Source organism: Cervus elaphus, chromosome 6 (genome assembly GCF_910594005.1).
Source record: "Cervus elaphus chromosome 6, mCerEla1.1, whole genome shotgun sequence".
Classification (NCBI taxonomy): Eukaryota; Metazoa; Chordata; class Mammalia; order Artiodactyla; family Cervidae; genus Cervus; species Cervus elaphus.
In genome coordinates, this window is record NC_057820.1 from 4,805,228 (window position 1) to 4,823,686 (window position 18,459).

At 48.8% G+C, this 18,459-nt stretch overlaps 1 protein-coding gene across 1 annotated transcript; it reads left to right on the forward strand.

Moving 5' to 3' along the window:
- The first annotated feature begins 152 nt into the window (after window positions 1-152).
- On the forward strand, window positions 153-17,969 carry QDPR (quinoid dihydropteridine reductase). The gene is made up of 7 exons (XM_043906121.1): window positions 153-409; window positions 3,423-3,515; window positions 6,942-7,038; window positions 9,943-10,083; window positions 14,258-14,366; window positions 14,735-14,818; window positions 17,315-17,969. The coding sequence occupies exons 1-7, from the start codon at window positions 308-310 to the stop codon at window positions 17,418-17,420; spliced, it is 732 nt and encodes a 243-aa protein (XP_043762056.1). The 5' UTR covers window positions 153-307; the 3' UTR covers window positions 17,421-17,969.
- Window positions 17,970-18,459: the final 490 nt, after the last annotated feature.

The following is an 18,459-nucleotide window of genomic DNA, read 5'->3' on the forward strand; positions in this document are numbered from 1 at the left end:
AAACACACACACACAACCTGTCACAGGCTAGTCGTGCGGAGGAAAATGAACAGCACTTGGAGATCACGTCTCCCAGTGGGTGTCACGCCGGGGCGTTACTGAATAAACCGTGCCCTCCTGCGCGCGGGGCGGGGGTCGGCCGGGCTCCGGCGGGTGGCGCGCGCTAGGCGGCAGCGGCGGGCTGGGCTGGGGCGCGGCCGCCGCGCAGGTCCCTCTTGGCCGGGCGGGCGGCCGGGGCGGGGCGGGGCGGGGCGCCGCGTCCGCGCTCGGGGCGGTGGGAGCAGCGGAAGCCGAGCGCAGCGGCGGGATGGCGGCGGCGGCAGCGGGCGAGGCGCGCCGGGTGCTGGTGTACGGCGGCCGGGGCGCGCTGGGCTCGCGATGCGTGCAGGCCTTCCGGGCCCGCAACTGGGTAATTCGGCGGCCGGGCGCGGAGGAGCCTTCGGGCGCAGCGCTGGAGGGCGGTCTGGAAGGGAGCTGGGGGCCCCTGAACCCCCTGAGACGTGATGCTTGCGGGTGCACCCGGCCGAGGTGCAGGGCTTTGCTCTGCCGGGAGGCTGGTGGAGGCGGCTCTGCTCTCCGGCCTCTGCGGGGGCCCGAGTGTCGGGCATGATTCCGGACAGACCAGAACCGGAGAGAGAGGTCGCGGGAGGGAAGGAGCTGAAATCACTGCCTTGTTCACGGCCAATGGGGTTACTAGCCTTGTGACCCTGAACCGACCGCTTCATGTTAGCGAGCCCCAGGTTCCCCATCTGTAAAATGGGGGTACTAATTGTATTTATTTCTTAGAGGTGTTATGAGGATGAAATAATTGGTGTCGTTACGCGTAAGTTGTAAATTAACTGACGCTGGTAAAAGCTATTTAAATGTTAGCTGCTATTGATATACATATGTTATTGATATATGCCTGCTCAATTGCTTCAGTCTTGTCCGACCCCGTGGACTGTAGCCCGCCAGGCTCCTCTGTGCATGGAATTTTCCAGGCAAGAATACTGGAGTGGGTTGCCATTTCCTTGTCCAGGGGATCTTCCTGACCCGGGCATCAAACCGGCGTCTTTTGCATTGGCAGGCGCTTTTTGTTTTTTGGTTTTTTTAAATCACTAGCGCCACGTGGGAAATCCCCTATTGATATATACCCCTGTTCCATTAGCTTCCCTTGTATGTGATACTTAGAAAGCTTGCAAATGCCTTTTGTTTGGTAAAGACTACTTGGAGTACTTGGTATCATGGGTAGGAGGGGGGGCCTGTCCCCGAGCCAGGGACCCTGCCCCCTGCCCCCAGCCCCCTGCCCCCTGCCCCCAGCCTCCAGCCTGCCCTGAGAATTCCAGGTGGAGACTCCGCCCACAGTGTCTTCAGCTGCAGCGGCTTCTGGCTCGGAGACCCCGCTGTAGCCCCGGGAGCTTTCCTGGGGGTTTACTTGCCCGCAGAAGCAGCAGCCTGAGCGTGGTGCACTGGGGCCAGAGAGAAAGGCAGCCAGGGTTTTCATCTCGTGTTAGTAGAGGAATATGCTTCGAAGGGTTCTGAATACACCACCTTCCCGCCATTTAGCTGTCTTGAGATGTCTTCCCAGGTCTGCAGGGGGCGGGTGGGGGCGGGGTGGTGACCATGGGAACATTTAAGGACTGCCAGCCCAGGACCGGGCATTGAGCTCCTGCATATCAGAGCCCCTACATAGTCTTAGTCCTGTTTAGTCTCTCCAGTAACGTTAATACAGAGTTAATGCATGTATATATAGGATCTAGAAAAAAGGTACAGAACCCTGGAGATCCAACCAGTCGGTCCTAAAGGAAATCAGTCCTGAATATTCATTGGAAGGACTGATGCTGAAGCTGAAGCTCCAGTACTGTGGCCACCTGATGCGAAGAGCCGACTCATTAGGAAAGACTCTGATGCTGGGAAAGACTGAAGGCAGGAGGAGAAGAGGGCGACAGAGGACTAGGTGGACACAAGTGTGAGCAAGCTCGGGGAGTTGGTGAAGGACAGGGAAGCCTGGGGTGCGTGCCTGGGGTTGCAGAGAGTAGGACCCAGCTGAGCACCTGAAAAAACGAAACAAATAGCTGATTCCCGCTCACACAACATTGTAACGCAATTGTCCTCCTGTTTAAAAAAAAAAATCCAGGGCTCCTGTATCCATTGTTACAGATGCAGGGCTGTGCTTCCTCTCTAAGCCGGGTGTGGGAGCGTGTACAGTGGATGTCCTTTCACTTGGTGAATCTGGAGAGCTGACTTACCCATGACTGTCTTTGGCTCCCTTCCTTCCTGGAAGCTCCGGGGGTTCTGGGATGGAACCATTTCTTTATCTCAGTACCCTCCTCCCTGTGACACAGAGCAGTGAGTGTTTTGATTGGATTCTGTGTTCTTCAAAGCTTGTGGGGGAGATGTTTATCTCTGGGGCCTTCAGACTGCAGGGCCCTGGAGCTTTCTGAGTCAGCACCGTGTGTCAGCAGCCGATGTTGTTCAATTGCTCAGTCGTGTCCGACTCTTTGCGACGCCATGGACTGCAGAACACCAGGTCCTCTGTCCTCCGCTATTTCCCAGAGTTTGTTCAAACCCATATCCATTGAGTCTGTGATGCCACTCATCCACCATAGCATCCTGCATTTCATTTAATTCTCACACTAATCCTGTTGATTGCTGACAGCCCTCATTTTGCAGGGGAGGAACCTCTGCTGAGTGGGTGGATGAGAGAGCTGCCGGATGGCAGAATCAGCATTCAAACTCTGACCTGATATCCACGCCCAGAGTCATCCTTTTGTGCTCTGGGACAGGGATTGGAAAATTCCAGTTCTCCAGGGGCTGGATCTTGCCTGGCACCTGTTATCACAGAGCCCAAGAGCTAAAAAAGAGTTCCCCATTTTTAATTGGTGAAAAGAAATCCAATGAAGAGTAGCCACGTGTGAACTTTATATAAAATTAATAATCCAGCGACGGATGTCTTCTCAGCACACAGCCAGGCTCTTTCGTCGATTCCTGGGCTGTTTTCTGTGGCTGCTGTCTATCTGTGATAGCAGAGTTGAGTAGTTGGATGGGGTCATACAGAGTCGGGCACGACTGAAGTGACGCCGCAGCAGCTGCAGAGGCCGTGTGGCCAACACAGCCTGAAAGACTTAGCCTCTGGCTCTTTAAGAAAAGGGTTGCAAGTCCCTGGTCTCGGGCATCTCTGCCCCAGCAGGGTTTGGCTTTCAGAGATGACAGTGGAAGGGAAAGAGGTGTTTGGGGGTACAGTGGACTGGCCTGGGGCTCAGGAAGGGGTGTGCTGGCCAACCGGAAAGCCCTGCAAGGGGTGCTAGAGGTCAGTTGCTAGGTCCTTCCTCTAGTGGGTTTTTCTGTAAGCCTCTAACCTGTCTCCACCTCCCCGCATCCCTGCGCATGAATCTGTCCTGCCTGACTGCCTCTTGACCAAACCTGTTTTCTCCTCACTCCAGTGGGTCGCCAGCATCGACGTGCAGGAGAACGAAGAGGCCAGTGCCAACGTTGTGGTTAAAATGACAGACTCGTTCACGGAGCAGGCCGACCAGGTGATTCCAGGGAAGGACCGCACGTGGGGTGGGGAGCCCTGGGGAGAGGGCTCCATGGGCGGTGCATTCTTCCTTCTTTCAGGTGTTGCTTCTCTAATTATGAGAGCCATTGTGCTCATGGAGGGAAATTTGGAAAAAGTGAACGGAAAAAAAAGACAAGTAGCCCATGATCCATGTCTAGTTAGCTCACTAGTTAGTTCACATTTTGGCCCATTTTCTTGTGCTTCCTCTGCATACTATACAAGTCTTACAGGTTGAGATAAATTCGTATTTTATAAGCTATGGTCAGCTTCTCTTTTTTCAACTTACTTAGCTTGAATTCTTCCTCAAAGCACTTAATAAAACCTCTGTGTCAACTCATAATTTTTCTTTGTATGGATTGGTCACAGTTTCTTTGGTTTGTACTTGTACATTTAAACTTTTTTTGCAGTTTTTCTTTTTTCACTCTAACTTCTTTTACTTAATAATGTTAAGAATACTGTGGTGAACATCTTCATCTCCATCTCTTATTTATTGAAGATATGTTCCAGAAAGCAGAGCTCCCCCTACCCAAAGCAAGACTGCTAACAAACCAGGTCGTTTCCAATTATAAAGCGAAAGCGACAGTGTTAGTCTCTGAGTCATGTCTGACTCTTTGCGAACCCATAGACTGTTTTAGCCCACTAGGCTCTTCTGTCCATGGGATTCTCGAGGCAAGTATACTGGACTGGGTAGCCAGTCCTTCTCCAGGGGAATCTTCCCGCCCAGGCGTGTTGTAAAGAAGTCAGGCAAAACCATACAGCTATATAGATAAATTGTGAAGTATCCCTCTTTCTCCCTGTGACCGTGTCCCCCTCCTGCCTCCCCGAGGAGGAACTGTTGACAATTTGTTGGATCTCTTGGTATTAAGCATCTGAGATGCTCTCAAGCAGGTCTGCCTTTCTGGAAGAGCCCTTCCCACCAGCTGCATGAAGGATGTGCTATCTGTGGTCTTCATGCCAGCCCTGCAGTGCACAGTCCAAGGAAACCTCCTAATGATTCCTGTGCTTAATGGTCTTATTGGTTTTATTGGACTTAATAGTAAAACTCAGTATGGCTTTGCTGTATGTTAGACATCATAAGAAGTGTCTTATTTGCAATAGGCCGCTTAATCTCTTTAACACCCCCAAAACCAAGTGTCTCATCGTATCTCCCTTTTAGAAATGGGTACGGGAGTCCCTGGTCTTTGTTCGACCAGGTCGTAGGTGGCAGAGCTGGGATTTGAACCTGGGCTGTGGTAGGGAGTGGTGCCGGTGCTCTTAACTGCATGTTAAAGTTGCTTCTCAGCAGGATAGCTTCGTGTGAGTAAAGCAAGGAAAACTTAAACCATTTGCAAGGGAGCCCCTGGGCGTGGACAGCTGCAGCTCCTCCAGACGTGGTCCTCTGCGGTCACTGTCTCTCCTGCTCCTTTAGTTGCAGGTTTCTGATGTCTGCATCCCATTTTGAACGTGAAATTGTCCACATCTAAGACTTTGACTATATGGTGCATCTTTAGGACAAAGATTGGGAAATGCCTTCGTTATTAGCTTTTAACATCTTTAACCCCTCCTGCGCCTTCTCATCTCCTAGTCACTCAATCAGGAATGTCTGGACGAACAACATGACATCCAGTTTTTGATTCTAAAGCTCTAAAAGAAGGAAATTTAACCTTAGTATATATAAAAGTAGGGCTTCCCAGGTGGTGCTAGTGGTAAAGAACCCACCTGCCAATGCAGGAGACTTGAGATGCATGTTCAATCCCTGGGTCCGGAAGATTCGCTGGAGGAGGGCATGGCAACTCACTCCAGTATTCTTGCCTGGAGAATCCTACGGACACAGGAGCCTGGCGGGCTACAGTCTGTAGCGTTGCAATGAGTTGGACGCGGCTGAGTGACTGAGCACACACACAGGCATATTTAATTTGGCTCTTAAGCTGAAAATTCACTAAAGACAGAAAATGAAAAGTGAGAAAAAAATTAAACCTATAGAAGACTATTGGATAGGCAAAAGGAAGAATTTAGGGCGAGGAATTTTAAAATGCCTCATTTTAATTTTATTATAAAAATAGAACACAGAGGTGGTTAAAAAAGCAAATCAAGCAGGAGCATTGTTGCTTGGGCTCCATGCTTCCCTAAAAGGTAGAACGCAGGTCGTGTTCGGGTACAGAGGTCAGGGAAGATGACGCAACTCCTGGCAGATGGGACCTTGCTGTTGGCGTGGGATGCAGCTTAGAAATGAAGGAGAGGCAGCCAGGGAACCAGGGTAACAGGAGGAAGATCTCAAAAGCTGAACCAGGGTTACGTCAGGTACTTGCCAAGGGACGGTCAGGAATCTACTTAAATTGAGAGATTTTGGTATTGAATGTAGAGGAGAGGAAAGGTTGGTTTCCGTTGCCAGATTGATCTCCATGAAAGAGTAATTTATTTCTGGCCATGACCTGTGGCTTGCGGAATCCTAGTTCGCAAACCAGGGATCAAACTCATGCCCCCTGCAGTGGAAGCGTGGAGTCTGAACTCTTGGACCGCCAGGCAGTTCCCCTGAAAGAGTGATCTGAGGCTCAGAAATTGTTAGGGAAAGCTGTCAGAGACTGAAATGTTACTGCTGGGAGAATTCCACTGTCCTGTGTTAAGCTGCTTCTTTAGAAGCTTGATCTTAGCGAGGCTGTTGACAGGCTATGATCCTTTCAGCCGTTCCAGAAAAATATGGAAAGGATTCATGGATGATGGCCAGGGTTGTGTGTCTTCTCAGATTTTTGTTTTAATAAACTGTAACAAAAGACATGTGTATGTTTTCAACACTTTAAACATTTGAATCAAACAGCAGTAGAGAATTAAAATGAACCCCCGTGTATTCATTGCTTACCAACATTTTGCCATGAATTATTTTTTATTGCTTTATTTTTAAGGAAAAAATTTCTCTTTGGCTTTGGGTTTTTTTTGGAGTTACAGTTAATGGGATGTTTGTATTGGAGGGAGAGTAGAATTGATTGTCTCAGTTTATGATTCTGTGATTGGCAAGAAATTCTGGAAAGAAATATACCAGAAATCTAGCTATAGGCAGTGAAATCCTAGGTGATTTTTCAAAAAATATGGAACGCTTCATGAGTTTGCATGTGATTTTTTTTTTTAACTTTTCCTACTTTATTTATTGTTTTATCCCAGGAATGTGTACGTCTCCACCCTTTAGAATATTCAGAAGACTCTAGGTTGCTTTATAAAAATCATGCTGAAATGCAGTCAGGCTTTGCTGTCCAAAATGTTCATTGTAAATGGGTCCTGCCTCTGATTTTCAAAGTGTGCATTGCCAGGTACTGTAAACTGACTTACAAAGGAGTGAAAGGTCAATGGAGGTGACTACAGAAATGTCAGGCGTCAGCCTGTTGAGATTTACCTGACAATCTGTGTGTCTTTTCTGGCCCCTCTGTTTCAGGTGACGGCTGAGGTGGGAAAGCTCCTGGGTACAGAGAAGGTGGATGCGATCCTTTGTGTGGCTGGAGGATGGGCTGGGGGCAATGCCAAGTCCAAGTGTGAGTCCTTTTCTGGGTTAATCATTCACCCTGCGCTGCTCCCTGTCCAGGTGCATGGGTCGGGTCTGCAGCATGTGCCAGGCCAGACGTTTTCCTGTCTGCTGCCCGGAATCTTCCCAGTCGCTGTAAGGTGGGGGTCAACACCCCGTTTTACAGAGGAAGAAAAACCTTCCCATAAAGGGGGTCGGGGGCTTCCCCGGTGGCTCAGCATAAAGGACCCACCTGCACTGCAGGAGCTGTGGGAGGCTGGAGTTCGATCCCTGGGTCACAAAGGTCCCCTGGAGAAGGGAATGGCAACCCACTCCTGTGTTCCTGCCTGGAGAATCCCATGGACGCAGGAGTCTGGCGGGTACAGTCCATAGGGGGCAAAGAGTCAGACACAACTGAAGTGACTTAGCACGCACGGATGCTCAGAGGAGTTAGGGCAGAGGGGCCTTGAGATTAACAAGGAGACAGGATGAAGTCAGCATTGTTCCCACCGCAGTCTTTCAGGGCTCGGTACTGGGAATTGGGGAATGTGAATGGAATGCAGAGATGGTTCAGAAGATGAAAAGGACTCACAGTTGAGCTTTTGCTGAAGCTGTGAGTTTATTTGCTATTTTTTTTATCATGAGCATTTTCAAATACACAGAAAAGAGGAAAGAGCCGTTCAGGGCACACCTTTATGCCCCCGTCGAGGCTCAGCCCTTGTGAATGTTTACCACACTCGCATCCTCCTGCTTTCTCGCATGCGTGTCCTCTGTGTGTGTGTTTTTGCTGCTGTTGTTAATCATTTGAAAGTGCTTTGACACTCGACTGTACTTCAGTATGTGTCTCCAAGGATTAGGCCATTCTCTCACGTTAGCGTAATACCGCTCTCATACCTAAGAAAATTACCAGTAATTCTGTAAGATTAATAGTACCGGCCCATGTTCCAGTTACCTCAGTCTGTTCCATAGCTGTTTTCCCTAGATTTATTCTAATCAGCATTGTATTATTGTTTGAGTCACTTAATCTAGAATTTTTTCTCTTTCCTGTGATAGGTTTGGCAGGTCCAAGGCAGTTTTCATGTAGAATGTCCCCCACCCTGAATGTGTCAGACTGTTTCTCTAAGGTATCACTTACCTCGTTCTTCTGTCCCTGGTGTTTCTTGTGAACTGGAAGGTAGGTCTGGAGACTTGCTTAGATTTAGGTTAAATATGCTGAGGTGAGGATGGAGGTGAATATGGAGGTGAGGATGCTTCCTGAGTGATGTGGACTTCACCCTGCAGCCCTCTGAGTCCTCACCACATCCCACAGCCTGCTCCACCGTCCATCCAGAGTGATGCCAGCTCTGATGCTGGGTCAAGATTAAGGTGATAGATCTCCATCGTAAAGTACATTTTTCTGTTTGTGATTAGTAAGTGACCCATGGGATGGTGCTTTGGCATCATGTATGAGGATCCTGTTCCCAAACACCTTGAGAACCCCAAATTCCCCAAAACTAGTGGTTATAAACATCCACTGATCATCTACCTGAATCAGTCGTTCCACTGGGGCTTGGAAAATGGTAGTTTTCCAATTCTAGCATCCCTTCTACATTTATCAGCCAAAGTGATTTAAAAGGGAGTTGATTTTCTGTGTGCGCACGCATGTGTGTGTGCTCTGTCATGTCCAGCTGTGTGCAGCCCCGTGGTCTTCAGCCCACCAGCCTCCTCTGTCCACAGGATTCTCCAGGCAAGAATACTGGCGGGGTTGCCGTTTCCTTTTCCTTCTCTGTGAACCACACTTAAATGTGAAATTGTCAGTTTGTCGGGGATCAGCTTGGCAGAACACCTGATGGCCTTTTGTGTATTTTGGGAACAGGAAGTAACAATTGTGGGTCCATCCATTTTTCCCCTGGTTCTTCTTAACAGGGAAATGCAGTTCCTTGGTCATCACCCACTGCAGACTCTCCTTCTGTATCAGGAGGGCTCTGTCTCTGGGTCATGGGTGCACTGGGTTCTGTGTATCCTGTGAGGGGGGAAGGGGATCAGCTGGTGATGTGACCTCCCTTACCAGTTCCTCCTCACGTCTCTGGCGAGGTCAGAGGGTTAAAAGAAGTGTGAAATGGTTATTATTTCAGCTTTCTTTTAGAGAGTCTTTAAAGTTGGCATTAAACTTTCATCCATAAAAAACTTGTCACTCCATGAAAGCCCTCTTTATGTCATCACAGTCCCTGAGATCTTTTATCACAGATAAAACTTGACTTAGACATATAGGTTCTAATTAAAGATCTAATGTCCTTTATTTATTTTTGTAATTTTAAAAATTATTTTTTTGGCCACACCACGCAGCTTGCGAGATCTTAGTTCCCCGACCAGTGATCGAACCCGGACCCTTGGCTGTGAGAGCATGAAATTCTAACCACTGGACCACTAGGGAAGGACCCTAATGCCATTTTTAAAGTAGGGCAGTGTTTGAATTAAAGCCAATCCCACCTATCTGTCAGCAGCCCTCATTTATTGGTGGATGTTTAACCAGTTTGGCTTCCCCGGTGGCTCAGACGGTAAAGAATCTGCCTGCAAGGCAGGAGACCGGGGTTTGATCCCTGGGTCGGGAAGATCCCCTGGAGAAGGGCATGGCAACCCACTCCAGTATTCTTGCCTGGAGAATCCCATGGACAGAGGAACCTGGTGGGCTACAGTCCGTGGGGTCGCAAAGAGTCAGACATGACTGAGCGACTAACAGTAACCAGTTTACATGAGGAGGCTGAGACTTGGGTGACCACGTGGCCTGGATTTGAACCTGCATCTCTGAGCACAAGCCCTGGGCTGTGTGTGTGTTAGATCTCCCTGCAGACCCAGAGTGGCCATGGGGGCTTCCTGGAGGGTCGGGTGCTGGGGGTCAAGCTCACCCTTCAGTTTCTTCCCTGTGAATGCTGACCTCGTGTGTTTCTTTGCTCAGCGCTCTTTAAAAACTGTGACCTGATGTGGAAGCAGAGCGTGTGGACATCCACCATCTCCAGCCACCTGGCCACCAAGCACCTCAAGGAAGGAGGCCTCCTGACCTTGGCGGGGGCCAGGGCCTCCCTGGACGGGACGCCTGGTGAGCCTCCGTTTCCCCGTCTGTGAAATGGGAACGCTCACACTTTCTTGCTCGCTGGGCTGCTGAGCGCTTCCCTGGGAGGGGGAATATTAGAGCTGTTTACCCTCCAGGGCTGTTTGCAGTTGGGTGGATCTTGCTTCCTTTTAGGCCTCCATCTTTTTAGGGGAAGCGCTCCTCGTCTTTTCATGTGCATTGTCCTCATGGTCATGCTGGCCAAGGACCACTGTCCTCTGACACCTCCTTGTCTCGTGTGTGTGTCTGGGGTCCACCCAGGGAGTGGATGGTGTTGCAGAGGCTCTCAGCTCGTAATATGGGCTTTTCCCTGGTGGCTCAGATGGTAAAGAATCCACCTGCAGTGCTGGAGACCCAGGCTCAATCTCTGGATCGGGAGGATCCCCTGGCGAAGGGAATGGCAACCCACTCCAGTGTTCTTGCCTGGAGAATTCAGATAAGACTGAGTGGCTAACACTTTTACTGAGGTGCGGGCAGGGAATGGTTAAGACTTCACCATCTGGCACAATTCACTCTCCCTTTGGGATTGGAATAAAGGAATTTAAGCAGGGAGTAGGGGACATAGTTTAGGGAGCCAGAAACTGTCTCCACTACCTAAATTAAACTCGTTAAAAAAAAAAGACGGGGAGTGTTTTTGAACCTCTTTAGTAAGTGGTAGAAACCTTAAGCATCTTTTTCAGTTTTCATGTAGTGAACTGAACTGTGAGGCTTTTACAAATTAGTAATTTTTTTGCCACTCATTTTATTAGGTTTCACAGAGAAAGTGATCTTATAAATCCATGGCTCTTGCAGTAATTCACACTGTGTAAATGTTCAGTGGTAGTCTGGCTGAGATCTGATTTTCATTAAAATCAGAGACTCTAGAGAGTAAATACAGAAATGAATAATAGCTCGACATTGAAAAGAGAAAACCCTAGGACTGAAACACTAATTTTCCTGAAGGACGAAACAGCTTTCTACCCTTGCTTTTGGTTTACTAGTATCATTCTTTGCTTATAGTTTCAGATACTGGTTACAACTATGGGATCTGGAACTATACAGGTTGGTTTCTTATTGCGGTTTTGCCGTTTAGTCGCTGTGTGATAGTTGGCAAATTACTTAACCTCTCTGAGCCTCAGTTTTGTCATTTGTATAATGAGAAGTAATGGTAATAGCTCCTTTACATGGTGGTTGGGACTTGTAAACATCTTAATGGATGTAATGGTTTAAGACAGGTATTGCAGAGAGTTAGCAGTACTCCAGGTTTCTTTTTGGTCAGTTACTCCTTCAGGTGTTGATAAGTTTGTTCCTCTTTTAGCTCTTTAGTTAGATGTTAAACTTACTTGAGTCATGAAATCTTTTCTCTTTGATTCAGACTCCAGAGAAATCTGGGGAAGTCTATGAAAGCATGTGATGAACAGGCTTAATAGTCCTTGAAAACCCAAGAAGAGGTGTTCAAAAATGAAAAGTTTTTCATGTGGAAACACACTGAGAAACCCCACCCTCTCCTGTGTCCAAGGCTGTTTATTTGTGGACAGTCCACTGGAGGATAAATGGTATCAAAGAGATGGTGATCTCTCTCCTGTACCCTGTAAGGGTCTGCGCTGTGTTTAGAAATCAGTCTTTAGGCACTGCACTGATCACTTGATACTTATGTATCTTCTTGATGAAGTGCATGCTTTCCCCGTATTTTGCACATGATCCTCTCCAGCCTTGTACAGAATCCTGTGGGATTAAACCTTTAGGGCTCCTGGCTGCTGCTTGCTTGCTTATCCTCACCCGATTCCTTGCTTTCATGCTGTTTGAATGGGGTGAAGAGAGAGTCCTGGGAGAAGGGAGAGTGCTGGGGGACAGGGGCTGGTCGGATGAAATCCACGCGCTAGTTTATTTAAGCTGTTGGGATGGTGACTTTTCACTCATGTCTTTGTTATAATTTTTATTGGAGTATAGTTGCCTTACAGTGTTGTGTTGGTTTCTACTGGGCAGCAAAGTGAATCAGCCATACGTAGACACACGTCCCCTCTCTTTTGGAGTTCTTCCTGTTTAGGTCACCCCGGAACCCTGAGTAGAGTTCCCTGAGCTGTACGGGAGGTTCTCTGTTCTCTGTCTATTTTATACACAGTAGTGTGTCTGTGGTATCAATTCCAGTCTCCCAACTCATCCCATCCCCTCCACTGGTTTGTTTTAATCGCCGCAGAGCTTGTTAGATCTTCATGCCACGGTCGGCCTTCTGCCCCCAACGAAGCCAAGAAAAGCCAGGCATGGTGAAATAGTCTTCTTGTGTTTCTAAATAACTTTTTGAGACCTTGACCCTCTTTTGCAATTTGAGTCACTGTGGAAGCGGTTCAGCGATTGGCTGCTCCGCTGGGCTGTGAGTCCCACCTCCCACCAGACGCTGATGCCTGTTGAGCGGTTATACTTTAAACAGCTGACCTGCTGGGGTTTTTAGGGAGCGGCCGACCTTTGCAAGTAGTGGTTTTCTGAAGGCGGAGGGGTCTTGGCAGCAATGAGCCGTTCTTTGTTGCTGTGATGGCTGCATTTAATGCACCTACAGCTGGGTGCTGTGGGGTGCTTCTGAGACGAGAGAGCTCGCCTGCCGTGTGTCTGTGGGACAGACGGAGTCCTGTCCTGATAAGGCTGTTACATATAGACCGAGTAAGCAACAGGATCATACTGTGTCACACAGGGAACTAGTCAGTATCCTGTGATAAACCCTAGTGGAAGAGGATGTTAAAAAAGAACGTATATATGTATATATATATGGGACTTCCCTGGCAGCTCAGTTGGTAAAGAATCCACCTGCAATGCAGGAGCCCTGGGTTGGGAAGATCCCCGGAGAAGAGAATGGCAACCCACTCCACTGTTCTTGCCTGGGAAATCCCATGGACAGATGAGCCTGATGGGCTGCAAGAGTTGGCTGTGACAGCCACTAAACCACCACCATGTATGTGTGTATGTATATGAATCACTTTGCTGCACAGCGGAAATTAACACATTATAAATCAACTATACTTCAATTAAATAAAAAGAAAGGCATGCCTTGCTTCTATCAGCAAGCCTTCGCTGACTGGCGGGAGGAAAGGAAGGCTGATAGGAAGCATGTGTACATGTATGTTGCGATTGCTCAAATAGCATAGTTTGTTTTTTAATTAATTTTTTTGGAGTCTGGTTGATTTGCAGTGTTGTGTTAGTTTCTGCTGTACAGTAAAGTGAATCAGTTGTTTATCTGTACATACAGCCACTCTTTCTCAGACTCCGCTCCCGTGTAGGCCGTTACGGAGGAAGGAGTTGCGTCCTCTGTGCCGTGCAGTAGGCCCTTCTTATTTTTCTCTTTTATGTACAGTAGTATGTACGCGTTCGTCCCCATCTCCCAATGTATCCCACCCCCACTTCCCTCCCTTCATAACCATAAGTTTATTTTCTGTATCTGTGTCTATTTCTGTTTTGTAAATACGTTTATTTGTATTGGGTTGACCACAAAGTTCGTTCAGGTTTTTTTCCATGACATTTTACAGAAAAACCTGAGGGCCCTTTTTGGCCAACCCAGGACTTTTTTTTCAGATTCCACGTGTAAGCAGTCTCATACGATTCAAATGGTGTCCTTTAATGGGAGCTGGACTCCGGGGCACAGCACTTATGTTAATACGATGGGCAACATGTATGGAGGTCCTACCCTGTTCTGAGCCTAGAACTGAGTGCTTTATCCCCATTTTACAGGTGGGAAGACTGAGGGTCAGACAGGTCTTGAGAACCTACCCGGGATTTCTGTAGTGGTAAATGGAAGAGCTGCACAGCCTGACTCTAAAGCCTGTATTTCAAAGTCCTGCTTGATTTTGCCAACTCACTGGGCACCCAGTGTTGTGTGCTGGCTGCTCATAAGCTGTTATGGATTCAAGGGTTCAAAACCCTTGCCTGGCTTTTCACCTCTCTGCTGGCCTCAGGACGCATCTGTGTGTGAGTCTGGGCCTGTCCAAGCCTCCATTTCCTTAGCAATAGAACTAGGATTGGCCTTGTGGCTTCTCTGATAACTGTTAAGTGCCAGGTGAATAATAGGTTGTGTCCTTCCCACTTTCCATAGATGTCCCTGGTTCTCTCTTCCTGGCCTCCTTGGGACCTCCTGGTGCCCTTTGGACGTGCCGGTGGCAGCCGGTGGTCACTGAAATGTTTTCTCCCCGTTTCCCAGGGATGATCGGCTACGGCATGGCCAAGGCCGCAGTGCACCAGCTCTGCCGGAGCCTGGCCGGGAAGAACAGCGGCCTGCCGCCCGGGGCTGCGGCCGTCGCCCTGCTCCCGTAAGTGGCTGGGGGTCCCTCCACGCCTGACCCCCGCCGAGGGTTCATGTGGGTCCTGGAGTCACCCCACACCAGGGATGAGTGCATGCTGTCCCCTCGGCCCCTGAGAGTCGTCAAAGGCCCTGACGACACTTGTTCGGCTTTTGGATTATCCTGGGCTTTCCCGGATGGTTGCCTGGCTGATGGGATGGGTCTTCCTGGCCTGCATCTTTCTCATTTTCTGTCCTTCTGTCCCTCTTTATTAAGAAATAGTGGACACATTTAATTTTAATATCTGTAGCTCGGTCCATGTCGGCATGGTCACCCTCGGTGCCGTGGGCTCCTGGGTGTGGGGACACACACGTGACAGGCTTGTCTCCGCTCTGCAGGGTCACCCTGGACACCCCGGTGAACAGGAAGTCGATGCCCGAGGCCGACTTCAGCTCCTGGACGCCCTTGGAGTTCCTGGTTGAGTGAGTATCGCAGTTGCGTCACTGACTCAGCAGCTCCCGGCCCCCGTGCCTCTGTCTTGTGGGTGAAAGGACAGGCCGTGTTCTCCTGGCTTATCAACCCGGCTGCTCCATGAGGTCCTGACCTCCAAGGGCGCCTCGCACCTCCGTGTGAATCTCGCAGGCTGGAGGGGTAGATGGTGCCTCCCCCTCCACCGTGGTTCAGCTCCTCTAGGCCTCAGTTTCTCAGTCTGTACAATGGGGGCCCGTGATGACTGTTAGGCGGGTAAGCTATCGTAGAGTGGGCCAGGCTCTCAGCCCACATCTGACCCAGAGAAGCGCTGGGTGAGCCCGGCTCCCAGAATGCTCACTCTGTCTGTTAACAAGCACAGCTGCGTGGAGTGAGCCGCTGACCTGGGTGGGACCCCTGGGCCCATATGTCTGAATTAGTGCCAAGCCTCAGAAAAGCGTCCTTTGTCCCCCAGATCATATTTGGCCCCCATTTGTAAATACAAGTGGCTTTGGAAGCTCAGGAGAGGGTGCGCTTTCTGCTCACTTGTGTTCACCTGGATCTCAGCTCCCCCAGACCCCTCTGTTTAAGGGGGTATTGAGCACATGTTTGCTGAGAATTCCACTGGGGCCAGGGGCTGTGCTGGGCCTGGGGACGATGAGGAGGGAGACGTGGAGCAGGGACCACCTCACCCAGCAGAGTGAGTGGTGAGCTGCCTGGACGGCTGTGTTCATATGGAATGTTTGTAGAGCTTGGGGTGTGTGCTTCTGGTCTGAGGTTGCCTTTTGCTTAGATGTTTTATGTTTATTTATGTTTGGAACAAGCACTTACGTAGTACCTATGCGCCAAGCCATTTGAGCACTTCATAACCCTGGTCTTACTAAATGCTCGTAGCAGGGGCTTCTTCAGTGGCTCAGTGGTAAAGAACGTGCCTGCCAATGCAGGAGACTCAGGAGATGGGAGTTCGATCCCTGGGTCAGGAAGAGCCTCTGGAGGAGGACATGGCAACCCACTCCAGTACCCTTGCCTGGAGAAACCCCGTGGACAGAGGAGCCTGGTGGGCTACGGTCCATGGGGTCGCAAAGAGTCGGGCACGGCTTAGTGACTGGAAATACAACAACGGCTTCCCTGTACAGCTCAAATGACTGGCCAGCTCTGGTCCAGCAGGTTACTCATCGGCACTGAAGACCTCAGGAGCTCCTGAGGACTTTCCAGTGAAGGAAGGGCCACAGTCCCACCTGGGGGATGTCAGAGGGGCCAGTATTCCCCACAGCAGGAGTTAATGCTTTAAAAATGACCGGGGGACTTCCCTGGCACTCTAGTGATTAAGACTATGTGTTCCCAATGCAGGGGACACAGGGTGAGTTCCTGGTAGGGGTACTAACATGCTATATGATGTGGCCAAATTAAAAATAAATAAATAAGAATTGTCAGCCTCTTGTTAAACCTTAATAATTCCTTATACCCTTTTTCTTTCCCTGTTTTTTGTTTTTCTTTTTTTGCAACTGCTAGATTTTACTGAGATATAACTGACAAAAAATGATATAGATTGAAAGGTATAGAGTTTGAGTTTTTATATTCATATACATTGTGAAAGGGCTTCACCTGGTGGCTCAGACAGTAAAGAATCTGCCTGCAAAGCAGGAGACCTGGGTTCCTTCTCTGGGTCAGGAAGATGCCCTGTTGAAGGGAATGACTACTCACTCCATTATTCTTGCCTGGAGAATTCCACAGACAGAGGAGCCTGGCGGGCTGCAGTCCATGGGGTCACAAAGAGTCGGACAGGACTAAGAGACACAGTCACACACACACACCAAACCGCAACCCCCCAGGCACCCAGCACCCCTCCCCACACAGAGCTGGTTATTAAATGCCCCACCCTGGCACCGAATGTGTTTTATAACAGTAGTCTGTTTTTTTTAAATATCTTTTTCCATTGCATGGTACAGCTGTGGATGCTCCATGTTTGTTAAGAAAATAATTTCTTCTCTTTCTTTTTAAATTTCTGAGAGGTAATATAACAAAGTATAAAATGTTCTCCCCATCTCTCTCTCTTCTTTTTTTTTTTCTAATTCTTTTCCATTTATTCTATTTTTTAAATTTAAATATATATTTAAAAACATTTTACAATGTTGTGTTGGTTTCTGCCGTAACAACAATGCAAATCATCCCCTCCGTCCCTAGCCTCCCTCCCCTCCCCGCATCCCTCCTGGTCATCACAGAACGCCAGACTGGTGCCATGTCTCTTAGGATGAACTCATGAAAATCTTTAATCACATAAAATCACTGTGTTCCAACAAGGCAGGAAAATAGCCAAACGAAAACCTTGCCAAATGCTAACCACTCAGGAACTGCAGTCAGGGAAGTCCTAGAATCACTGGGGACCTGGGTGTGTGTCCATGAGGCCTTGGAGGCTTTTTTACAGTTGCTACTCAGCCCCTAATGTGAGTACAAGCCTGTGTCCAGATTTTTGCGTTTAGAATGTAAAGGTTTTCTTCTTTTTGTCCTAGAACCTTCCATGACTGGATCACAGAGAAGAACCGGCCAAGCTCAGGAAGCCTAATCCAGGTTGTGACCGCGGAGGGGAAGACGGAGCTGACCGCAGCATCTCTATAAGCCTCGTTTCACCATCTGTCAGAAGTCATCAGTCCATCCGCGTGGCCCAGTGTAGCCCTCGTGTTCTGTAATCCTGTTTGTGGGACGTGATTCTGAGTCCTGTTTTCCTCTCGCCTGATGTGCATTTGTTCTCCTAGGACAGTGTCCAAGTTTGTGTGAAATAAAAGCCTGTGAGGCTTACACACAGCACCGTGGGTCAGTGTTAACCACGTGATTTGGGGAGGTCTCGGGATGACCCCTTCTGCATCGGTGTCGTATTGAATTGCTTTTGAGACTCTGCGTCTGAGTCCCTGACAGCAGCTATTGACAGGGATGTGTTGGGAACAGGGACGTTTGGAGCCTGAGTCATTTCTGAATGTTGTGCCTGTGTCACAGATGTAGTTTTCGTGGCCTCGAATTCATCTGCCTTAAAACTTCTTCTATGTTATAAGCAAAATCCTGTGGACTCTGTCAAGGTGTCTTTTTCCTGTGAAGTTGCCAAGTGCCCAAGGGAACTACTTGTAATGGTGTGGCATTTATCTTCCTAATAAATGCACTTCATTTATGGTATTGTCTTCTCTCATCAAACGCATCTTATAAACGGTCATAGGTGAATGCGCTAGAATCGTGGGCTGCCAGTGCTCTTTAGCCCAATGTTCTAGAAAAGGGAGTTGGATTCAGACCCTGAAATAAGTGTTCTCAGCACAGCGGCAAGAGGCACGATGCCCTCTTGGGCATACCAGAATCTGAAGGGTGGTCCGTGCGTTTAGAAGCAGTGCTCCGTGTGACTTGACACAGGCTGCTCTGACTGAGCACTGGTGGTGTGGTCCAACCCATTTTACAGGTGACGAAACTGAGGCCCACAGCAATGCCTTGTCATCCTCATCGTCAGAAAGTATCAGAGCTGAGCCTGGAACCCCAGTCACCAGATGGCTGCTATTCACAAAGCCTCTTACCATGTGTGTCCTCTTTTAAATCTTTTAAAGACATTTTTTTCCATTGAAGTAAAATTCACATAGCATAAAATTGGCCATTTGAAAGTGAAAAATTTGGTGGCGTT

What these genes read in the sequence shown, in the direction of transcription:
- QDPR (XM_043906121.1), top strand. Translation starts at nt 308, where the DNA reads ATGGCGGCGGCGGCAGCGGGCGAGGCGCGCCGGGTGCTGGTGTACGGC. An exon ending in GGGCAATGCCAAGTCCAAGT is followed by an intron (nt 7,039 to 9,942) that starts GTGAGTCCTTTT and finishes TTCTTTGCTCAG; the next exon opens with CGCTCTTTAAAAACTGTGAC. An exon ending in CCCTTGGAGTTCCTGGTTGA is followed by an intron (nt 14,819 to 17,314) that starts GTGAGTATCGCA and finishes TTTTTGTCCTAG; the next exon opens with AACCTTCCATGACTGGATCA.